We start from the raw sequence: 11,460 nt of genomic DNA on the forward strand, positions 1-11,460 counted from the left end.
CTCTGGTTCTCTGTGCAGGTGGTGGCGTATCATTACTGTCAGGCTGATAACACGTACACGTGTCTGGTTCCTGAGTTTGTGCACAGCGTGGCTGCTCTCCTGTGCCGAGCGCATCAGCTGAGCGCATACAGAGAGCTGCTGCTGAAAGAGCCTCACCTGCAGAGCATGCTCAGTCTGCGCTCCTGTGTGCAGGACCCCATGGCTGCCTTCCGCAGGGGCATCCTCCAGCCCCTCGTCAACCTGCGCAAAGGTACGCAAACACAGTCCAACCCCACCTACCTGCTTCAAACAGCTTACAGATTAGGTTATGGGAAGTGTTTATTTCGTTAACAAAAACTATGGCTAAACATATTAGTGGGCAACCTTTTTTTCCATGCTTGAGATGAAATGAATACAGAAGAGTGCTGATGATCGACAAACGTCATAGCGTAAAAGAGCCAGTCTGTGTTCCTTCTCATAGTTGCTTGAGCTGTTTGCTGCAGAAATCTGCCATCAAACCTTCTCGGTGACAAACTGAGATAATAATAAATACAAAAACACATCTCGACTGTTGTTGCAGTTGTGGCTGCCTAATAAGTGCAGGAGTGCAACATCTTTTTTTTTAAATAGAAAAACATGAATGTAATTAGGATTTATTGGAATTATTATTACAGGGTTTCTGCAGGTATAAAAGTGTTAATTCTTCCTCCTTAAGGTCTTAAATCGGAGCAGAATGTCTTAAATTCCTAGTTACATGTTGAATGCACTTCCTCAGTATTTGTGTCCCATTTTCCAGTACAGATATCTAAGCTTCTTTAAAACAAGGTACATTTACCTTTGATGCAAAATGAAGATAAAGTCCAGTTTTCTGAGAAATTGTAAAACAAGAACAAGTATCTGTCAATGGGTTTTTGCCTTTGAATGAAGTAGCTTTTTCTGAGCCGGATATTTGTCATTTTCTCATATCTTGATTCAAGAACCTGTACACTGGAAAGCAAGAAAAAACTGTGAGGAAGAACATCATTTGTGCAATGTGATCAGAAGGAACAGTTAAAGTTATTTCCATCTTCTAGTTAAGATAGTTTCTCACTCTTTTTTTTCCCCATGTTCAGTTGTTCAATATTGTAAAGAAAACAATGCCTTCCAGACAGTCCTTGCACACATTTCACTGAGAAATGCATCACATTGTGGAATTAAAAAGGTTGGGAATGTCACTTCTTGTTGATTTTATTTTCATAATTGAGAGATGAATGTTTTGGTATCCATTACAGTTCAGAGAAGGTAATGCAGACAGAATGAAATCTTCATTATTGCCATCTCTCACGTGTTATGAAGAGCAATTAAAGCCTCTGTTTTTCCCTTTTGATGCTCTAAAGGCTTCTCCTGCATCATCTGTGCATTTCTTTTCAGGCTCTCTGTAAATCTCTGAGAACTCAAGGTCATTGTGGTTTGTTTTATGTGGCGGTCTAGTCTTTAGCTCGGCTCGATCAATATTTTATGGTAGAAGTGTGCTTTTCAGACGCAGATAAACAAACCCTGTGTTTGTGTGATAGAAATGGAAGATGCTTCAGATCAATACAACCTCAAGAGAAGAGACGACAAATCTAATGGAAACCATCTTCTACCCCCCCCCCCCCCCCAAAAAAAAAAATCATTTCTATTTTACATTTCTTCAGCAATTTGTATTTTTGTATTAAGTTGTTTTTTTCATCATTGGGATTTTTTGCCTCATTAGTAGCACTTAATACTCATTATATATAGTTAAATAGTATATATTTATTAATGATATATATTTACATATATAAATACATATATACATTTTAATATTTATGTCGTATTTATGTATCAACATACTAGATAATATAATAGTTATGCTAATAACAAGGTAAAAATAAAATTTTCAGTAAATAAATGTATTTTTATGAAATGTATAATTTATTGATTTATTGTTTAAAAACAAGCCTTAATATGTCATGCAATTTTGCTTCAAGTAAATTGGTCTTGTTTTAAGATTTTTTAGACTGGAAAATAAGCCAGTGTTACTGATTAGGAATTATTATTATTATTATTTTCTGAATGTGTCTTGTTGAAACTGTCTGTGGGGGAACTGTTCTTTCTGAAGCTCTCTCTCATGCCATGAAGAAGTCAGTGCAGAGATTTGTGGTGACACTTTAAAAGCAGAGATGCTTTATGGATGCTCCTCATTCAGATAATATCTCAAAGCTGAAGAAGTGCAGCTCGTGATGTGTTGCTCGCTGCAGAACTCTTTCTCTGTCTCTGTTATTCCACTGCGACAGATCCCGTGTGTAATGAATTATTAAAGTAACTCCTGACAGATCTGGAGGGTGATGCTTCATTTGAGGCCAAACAAAAGACGTGCCTCATCTGAAGAGTTTAATGGTGAAGTCTCCCTCGTATCATGTTGCATGGCGATTCATAATGTATGGATTCGTTTGAATATGTTATTTTGATCTGCATGGAAAACCTCCTTGAGTTTTAGCATGAGCAGAATAGAAATAATAAGCACATAACCAGCTGTTGCCCCTCTTTCTTGGCATTTGACCATTTATTAATGGATATTTTCAAATCCTGTGTCTGAATGTATTTATCAGAGAGGAAGATTGCGGAGGAAGATTGCATCATCTTGATTGATGGGCTGAACGAGGCGGAGTTTCACAAACCAGACTATGGTGACACCGTCGCCTCCTTCATCATCAAGATCGTCTCCAAGTTCCCCAACTGGCTCAAACTGATCGTCACTGTGAGAACAAGCCTTCAGGTGAGACCTAAACACAAGTGATAATGCACCAAATCAGAGGGAGATAAATGATAATAGACTTGACTAGAAAACAGAGTCTAGTCCAATCAGAGCGATGGACAGATTGAGTGACAACCTCATCCTCAAAACTACACATGATGGATGATATGATAAATTAGATGACATTAAATACAGCTTTGACTGCAGGGGTAAATATGGTTTGTTTTACTGTAGTGAATTATTATTGAAACTCTAAGATACTTTTTTTTCTTGTCATATTTCACCCCAAACTAGAAATGATCCATAAAATGTTTACATTATAAATGCATTTTTTTTACATTGTTATAGTTTGTGTGTTTTGTCAGTTTGAAAGGTAGTGCTCGAAGATCAGAGCACAATCATCTAGTGTTTGATGCGTGTCAGACGACAGATTGGTGTGTGTGTGTGTGTGTACTCATGAAAGCCTCCTAATGCGTTCTGCTTCAGCTGTCACTTTGAGTGAGGAGAGCTAGTCTGGCGTTCTCGCTCAGTTGGGCTTTACAATATTTTTCATCCTTTTGACAATATTTATTATATTATATATATCTTGAGATTAATGTATATGCTCTGAAATGATTTAAAATGCACATTTTTTTAAATCCAGTCAGCCACTGGAGACTAGTGATTTATATTTGAAATAGTAAAAATCCACTATAGTTAAAATATTTAAAAATGTTTTATTTCAACCAAATAAAGACAAGCAAGATTCATATTTACTCATATTTTTATTAATGTGCACTGATATTACAATACATATAATAAACAAATGTTTGCATGAACTACTTCCAAAAGTTTGGGGTCAGTAAGTTTTCATTTGTTTTGAAAGAAATTATTAATGTTAATACAATATAAATTAATGATTTCTATTTTAATATCCTTTCAAATTTAATTTGTGATGCAAAGCTGAATTTCCATCAAACAATTACTCCAGTATAAAGTGTAACGTGATCCATCAGAAATCATTCTAATATGCTGAAATTACAGCTTTCATGGGAGAAAAAAAGCGAATTCATCTGAATTCAAACCTTCAACATTGTCCTCTTTAGAGAAAACCATTGGGAAGAGTTTTTCGTCTTGTGTTTACAGGAGATCACCAGTCTGCTGCCCTTCCCCAAGATCAGTCTGGACGAGTTCCCAGACAACAAGGAGATGGGGACGGACCTGAACGCTTACATCCAGCACCGCATCAACACCAGCCAGAACATCCTCAACAACATCTCCCTCAACGCCAAAGCAGACCCCGTCATCGTGGGCAGAGTCAGCTCCCACCTCATCTCCCGCAGCCAGGGCTCCTACCTGTACCTCAAGCTGACCCTTGACCTCTTTGAGAAGGGTCATCTGGTCATCAAGAGCGCCGGCTACAAGGTGGTCCCCGTCTCTTTGTCGGAGCTCTACCTGCTGCAGTGCAACATGAAGTTCATGAGCATCTCCGCGTTCGAGCGCGCCGTTCCCGTTCTCAACGTGGCACTGGCGTCCCTTCACCCCATGACGGACGAGCAGCTGTTTCAGGCGCTGAACGCGGGCAGCGAGCGAGGAGAGCTGCTGTGGGACGACTTCCAGCAGAGGATGGAGACGCTCTCGTGTTTCCTCATCAAACGCAGGGATAAGACACGGATGTTCTGCCACCCGTCCTTCAGAGAGTGGCTGGTGTGGCGAGCGGATGGAGAGAGCTCTGACTTCCTGTGTGACCCCAGGTGAGCGTCAGTCCTGTGTCTTAAAGAAGATTTTGACTCTTTTGATAATATGTTTGCAGATATTTAAAGAGCCAGTAAGATGAAAATTCTTCCTATCACTGTTTATAAGTCCTGTACATTAGGTTTAAATCCATCCAAGGTTAAAAAACACTGTCATTTTGTCAAAATATCATTTTAAAATTACCTCAATTCTCAGAGATCCCCAAACGGTTCGCGCGAAGCTGTTCAAAAGATTCCGTTTCCTTAAACCCCACCTTTCGGTAGCATACTGTGTTCTGATTGGTCAACTAACATAGTCAGGTTTGATTGGTTGTTCCGCACACAACTTCACGGTAAACTATGCGTTAGCATCTGTTTGGGGTGAATTATGTCTTATTCCTCTCACCGCGAAGCAAACAGTAAAATAAAAACTTGAACAGTCTCGCTGCTTTTTCTTCTGTGTGTGTGTATTCAAGCCGCGCGCTTCAGTTTGAATCTGAATAGCGCATTCAGCGCGGGGGCGTGGTCACATTAGATATAACGAAGAGAGACGTGAAAATCAGACATCGCGTTGTTTTCATATGGATTACTTTATCACAGAATATCTGTTAGCAGCACTTGTTTAGCTTTAAAGTAGACATGTCAAGCTTTCTATAGATATCTCTCTCATGTCTCTTCGTTGAGTTTTCACAGAGTTACACTTCATTTTAATGACGTGTTTGTACATGACAATCAGCGCAGACAGCACACATACTGATAAGACGCTCGGGAGAAAACAAACACATAACTTCATAATCATACTTCGCGTTGTGATTCGGAGATGCTCGTTGGTCTAAATAAAACCATCTTTTATGGCCAAACGCTTTGAAAATCCCGCTGTACTCACCGAGATTAGAAAAGCAGTCATCAGTGAAATGTTGTGAACACAACAAAAGGGATTTGTTGTACTGCTCTGGTATTGTGGTGAAAATGAATTTTAGCCATTGGTTCTTCTGATCTTCATTCTTTGGCAGTGAAAATAAAACACACTGTCTCCTCGACATGATGCTCTCACACCAACCAGAGCGTCTGTGTGTGTGTGTGGGGGGGGGGGGGGGCAGGTCAGAGGTCAGTTTCTCTCAAGACGGTAGGCGGAGATTATTATGCAAAGTGCTCCTAGTGACGTACATAGAGATGGGCAAAAGATTTGAAATCTATAACGACTCGTTTCAGCGATTCAGAGTCGACTCCTTACTTTAGAAGCCAATAACTTTATAAATCGTGTACTTTTTGGTTTAATTATTTGCACATTGTTTACACTGATGGACAGCTACATCATACACGGTAATACAGGTCATTTTTGATTTCCCATCTGTGTGGCGAAACATGCTAGGTTATCAAACTTGTTAAGCTGAGAAACAATGCTACAGTCAGTCATTCAGCTTTGAAAGTGTGCGTTCTCGGCCGGAATGTCAGTCTTTGTTTTGGTTTGTGAAACACGCCCACTGCCAGTTTACCCAATTGTATTTCAGCACCCCAGGTCACCAGTTGGCTGAAAACACATCTTATTTCTTTTCATTCATCGTCGAGTGCAGTCATTCCTGTTTGTGTTGTCGATCTGGCAAACTGCCTGTGTGTAAAGTCTGAGGAGGAGGGGACTGGTGAAAAAAAACAAAACCCTCCAATATTTTTAATTTGGAGTGCAATACCTAGTTCTCTACCTGTAACAAGTGTCTTAGAAAGTGGAGGAAAAAACTGGGTACAGTTTTCAGCATCTAGATTATAGTTATTTACAGTAATGTTGACGTTTTGTAACTTCATATTATATTTAAATAATATAAACTAATAAATGTGAAGTTATAATATTTAAAATATTATATTGATTACATGTAAATATATATTTATTTAATATATATTTCCTTTTCTTAATCTAAAATAATAATTATATAATAATTATCTTAATCTATAATATCATTTTTAATTTATTCAAAAGTAATATGTTCAAAAAAATCACATTCATATATGCCATAAAATTATAGTGATGATAAATAAGGCATAAAAAGGAACCATCATCATTTCAAAAATGTTTAAATAATTATAATACAAATAATAATACTTGTGAAATAATATTAATATTAAAAATAGCTGATAAAATAATAATTATATATATGTATATATATATATATATATATAATATTATACAGTTTATAAAAAAATGAATGTTTGTAAAAAAACAAAAAAGTAATTCAGATATATTATAAATTATTTAATACAATTAATACAATTTAATAGGAACTATCAGTTTATAATTTCAAACTGAAATACTTTTAATAGTAATAATTATGATGATGATGATGACTATATTATTTTGATATATATCAATTATAAATTTATGGTTGTTTTTTATATATATATATATATATACATAGACACACATACACACACAGACAAATATAAATACATCATATCATAGTCATTGTAGCCAAATACATGGATGAATCTAGTTAAATGATTGATGACACAAGTTTTGATTCTCATAAATGAATTAAACTAATGCTGTCTGTGTTACTGAGGTTAAATTGAAATCTGTATTTATACTCATTATACTCATAAGTCTAATGAAAAAGTATTTCGACAACTCAAAGACAAGATAGAAAGCACATTAAAATCATTACAATCTTCACGATGCTGCCTAATTTGACATCACCTGCAGAATCATTGAAATGACACTGTGAAGGATCTAATGACGTGCAGTTTAATGAAGAGCTAGAAGCTTGACTGTCTGACTGAGTATTCAGGTCTGCACTTTTATACAAGTTAAAGATCAAATTCCCCCCGATAAAGTTGAAAAATTACAAAAAGCTATATCATCTATTTCATATGTTTATTTATAAGAGGATGTTGTTCTCTTTTATCTCTGTTCAGTTCCAGACACACAGTTGAATTTACTGACTTCATTAAAACAAGAGCAGGAGTTTCCTGATTGGACACAACCAGATCGTGTGTGTGTGTGTGTGTGTGTGTGTGTGTGAGACAGAGAGAGAGATGCCAGATCTGTCTTCACAGTCAGCTAATGAAATATCATGATCTGCTTGAGGAGATGATGAAAGCCAGTGCTGATTTAAGATTCCAGTTTCCTCTCATTTCATTACTTTGAAATATATTACTACTGCAGTTTTGATAACAGACAGAAGGAGGTAAAACAAACTTAGAAAAACCTTCCTTGAAAAAAGAAATGGTATGTAAAATAAAAAACACAAAAAAACAAGATTTTTTTTTAACTATTTTACCTTTTTTCATTACATTTTTTTTTAGCTTTTTGTCATTCAATTTCCATTTTTTAAATTGTATTTTTTATTTTATGTATATATTTTTACTTATTATTTTTACTTATTATATACAATTAGTGTTTTGTATGTTTGTGTGTGTAATGCTAATGCATAAAATAATGGATAAAGTATACTGTTATAATTTATACTTGTATATAAATTACATATGTTATAATTATTTACTTCATATATAAATAATATACATTATATACAGTAATGCATAAATTAATGCATATAGTCAAAAAGAGGTGAATCTTACAAAAACATTTTTAATTTAAAATAAAAATATTTTGCAAGAACACAATGCAGTTTTAAAACCATAAAGATTTTTTACTTTAAATATCTTTATTTTTTATTGGTCATTACCATTAAATTAGCATTACAATAATGTTCTATTATTTATTATATTTTTTTATTATATAATGCATATATATATATACATGGTGTGATGATCGTAGACTCCAGTTTTAGTTGTCATTGGGATTCTGTTCCTCTCCTGTTCTCATTGCTCTGATTGGTCCATCTGTGTCCTATTGATGCCTCTCTTCTCTTCTCTGAACTGTCTCGCAGTCCAGACTAGAAAAGTTGGCTCTGAAAAAGAGGGACTTCTAAAAAGTTCCCTGCCTCGTTATTCGGCTGCTGAATGAGGGGGAAAAGAAAGGCGACGGATTGAGTTTAATGTAGAGGAGATGCGGTGCTGATCAAAGCCAGCTGTATTCATGCATGGCCTTTTAATGAAGCTCAGTTAATTAACACCAGTCACCAGACTCTATTCCACCCTTCTCCTGTGTTTTAAAGGGGCGCCGTTCCAGACGGGCCAAACGCAAGCCAACAGCTTTCAGCGCCTTGCATCAAATACTACATTATACAGAGATTTTTAATCAGAGGTTTACCTCACAAGAAGCTCATTTGGTCTCGGAGATGCAAATGTTTGACCCTAATTACATACGATGGATCCTTCATTAAAAGAAATCTGAATTTATAAAGGCAGAAACTGACATGAAAAGTGAACCTGATGTTAAAAACCACAACTGTTATATTTGAAAAGCTTACAGGCCGTTCCAGTTCACCCTTCACCCGTCTGCTGTCAGCGAGGACATGAATGAGAATAATTGCTAGATTAAATTGCTGAAAATCCCGTGTGATGAACACCAAGAGTGAGCAGATGATATAAAGGAAGGAGTGTTTCTGCAGTCAGTTTTTGTGTGTCAGTGCTGTTTCTCGTCTTCTTCCTTCATAAGCGCATGTGTTTCTCTGCAGGAGTGGACATGCACTGATGGCCTTCATGTTGTCAAGGCAGGAGGAAAAGTTAAACAGGCAGCAGACGATGGAGTTGGGACACCACATCCTGAAAGCACACATCTTCAAGGTACCTGATGCATCTGTCTGAAGAGATCTATGTGTACGGCTAAATAAGTTTAATAATATATTAATAAAACAGTTTAAAAATTAGGAGCACTGTTGATATATAACAAAGAAACAGAGCGTATGACAAATTAATTTACACCACTGGGACTAATCATGACAAAGCAGTTCACCTTCTGATCAACCATATTTAATATAGTACTTTTAATTCAATAGCAAATAAATTATAATTTAAAAACAAACATAATAAATAAAAAATATTTATAATAATAATGCAAATAATGTTAATACTTGTATTGATTATATCAGTAGGATCATTTTTTTTTTAATTCACTTAAATTATGCACATTTATCAAATCGATAATGTAGCTGTAATTCATTTGTACTGTAAATATGTACAATGTTTTTTATGACATAGATTAACAGTACTAAAATGATTGGCTGCTTTTATTCATTAAATCAAAGATAATTTTTCTTGCCTGAAAACAGCTACAGATTTCTAAACGAGTCTCATTACAAGATGATTGGCATGTCATTTTTATTTATTTATGTCTATATGCATTTAAATATAGTACAAATGTATACATCTATAATATGCATTTATGATATAATAATGCTTGTAGTAAATTAAGGGAAATTTATATAAATGATTACAATTAATTATGATTAATTACAATTATTTATATTGGTCTGCCAATATATCGCCAAGACCGATATATCGGCTGATATTTGCATTTTTCAGATTATCGGCCAATAAGTTTTTCTGCTTGGCAGATGTGTTCGAGGCCAGACTTTTATTTTGACACAGTGCTCACATTCTCTATCTTGTTTGTCGTTGTCATTAACAGTTCTGTCTGATACTGATAGAAGTCTATCTAATAATCAGATAGAATGGTTAAACAAAGAAAATAATGTATATAGAAAGTATTATAACAATTGTTTTTATATTAGGCCTATTAGCAGGGCTTAATTTGTGTCGGAACAAACCTCCTTTTGGCGGATCCCCCTCCTCCAGGGGCGGCGCTTCAGTATGGCAGACAGAGAATAGCCAGATATGTGAGAAACTATCCAAAATTAATCTCTCTATTATAATTCATTATTATTATTTTAAATCACAGGGTTTTAGAAATATTTAACAAATGATTAGTATTTAAAGGAGCTTGTAAAACCTCGTTACTCCATTGGATCCTCAATCTCTCACGAAACCTTGTCGCTTCACGCACCTCCACTCAGATTAACACACGCGCACAGTGTGGAGGAGACAGATCTTTAAGGTCTGAGAACATTCACACCTCTTAAGATGGGCTTGTCCAATGAGAAATGCTGCAATTCCCAGCGGGAGTTTGGAAACACAGGAGAGTTTTACGACCCTTTGTGTGAGGACATTAGGTTAGGTGTTGATTTAGGTGTTGATGCACAAACTACAAAGTACTCTTTAGTAAGAATATGTTGCATAGGTATAAACATGTAATATACATTCTCAATTTGATCATCAGAAGACAAATTCATAGAGACCAAACATGGTATATGTAAGGTAACATGAATAAATGAGCATGCATAAAACAGTATATAATACAAAATACACTATACAAGAACAGCAATAATATACACAGTGACCTGAAGGATATGTGTGTTCATTCAAAGTAAGGTTTCCTGTCAACTAATTAGGGACGAGTCCATTTTTATGGGCATTGTGTGTCTTTCCTAAGAGTAAATTAATTGTGAGTTGTGCTCTGCCTGCATTTCTTTGCGCAATAAAACCAGTGACATCATCATTGGCTGCTATGGAACCAGGTGTTGGATGCATTTCAGGGGAAGGGTCCATAGACCCTCATAGTTGGTTTGTTAAATGAGGGATGTTACGGAGTATTTGTTAAATCTAGCTAAAGAAATTGTGTGTCTGACTGGTCCAGATGCTACATAGTAATGCTGTATATGTGTGTGCTTTTGTGCAGGGTCTGAGTAAGAAGAGCGGTGTGTCGTCCAGTGTTCTTCAGGCTTTATGGATCAGCTCTAGCACTGATGGTCTTTCTGCTGCTTTAGCCTCTCTTAGGAACCTCTACACACCCAATGTCAAGGTCAGCACTTACTGTTTTCAGTCGTCTCGCTTCCAGGTGTTTTCCTCCTCTATTTTCTCCATAGAAATTTCAAAATGTATTTTTTTATGCATTTAGACCGTCTGTAGCTGTTTTTCTCAAATGGAACCTGGTGTTGATGCATAACTGTATCTACACTGATGAGATATATATTGTTTTATTTATTTATTTAATTTATTTATTTTTAATTTCACTCCTAAATCAATAAAAAAATAATAAGAAAATAATATATATAAAACATA

The 11,460-nt window shown here is 35.6% G+C and overlaps 1 protein-coding gene across 2 annotated transcripts in view; it reads left to right on the top strand.

Annotated features, from left to right (window-relative positions):
• Window positions 1-11,460, top strand: part of LOC128020271 (protein TANC1-like) — a 152,915-nt gene that overhangs the window by 117,573 nt on the left and 23,882 nt on the right. For both annotated transcript variants that reach the window (XM_052607106.1, XM_052607107.1), the window contains 5 exons: window positions 19-250; window positions 2,592-2,758; window positions 3,863-4,470; window positions 9,018-9,126; window positions 11,078-11,200. In XM_052607106.1, the coding sequence (XP_052463066.1) occupies window positions 19-250; window positions 2,592-2,758; window positions 3,863-4,470; window positions 9,018-9,126; window positions 11,078-11,200 (1,239 nt within the window). The remainder of the gene's footprint in view (window positions 1-18; window positions 251-2,591; window positions 2,759-3,862; window positions 4,471-9,017; window positions 9,127-11,077; window positions 11,201-11,460) is intronic.

This window comes from Carassius gibelio, chromosome A9 (genome assembly GCF_023724105.1).
Source record: "Carassius gibelio isolate Cgi1373 ecotype wild population from Czech Republic chromosome A9, carGib1.2-hapl.c, whole genome shotgun sequence".
In the NCBI taxonomy this organism is placed as follows: Eukaryota; Metazoa; Chordata; class Actinopteri; order Cypriniformes; family Cyprinidae; genus Carassius; species Carassius gibelio.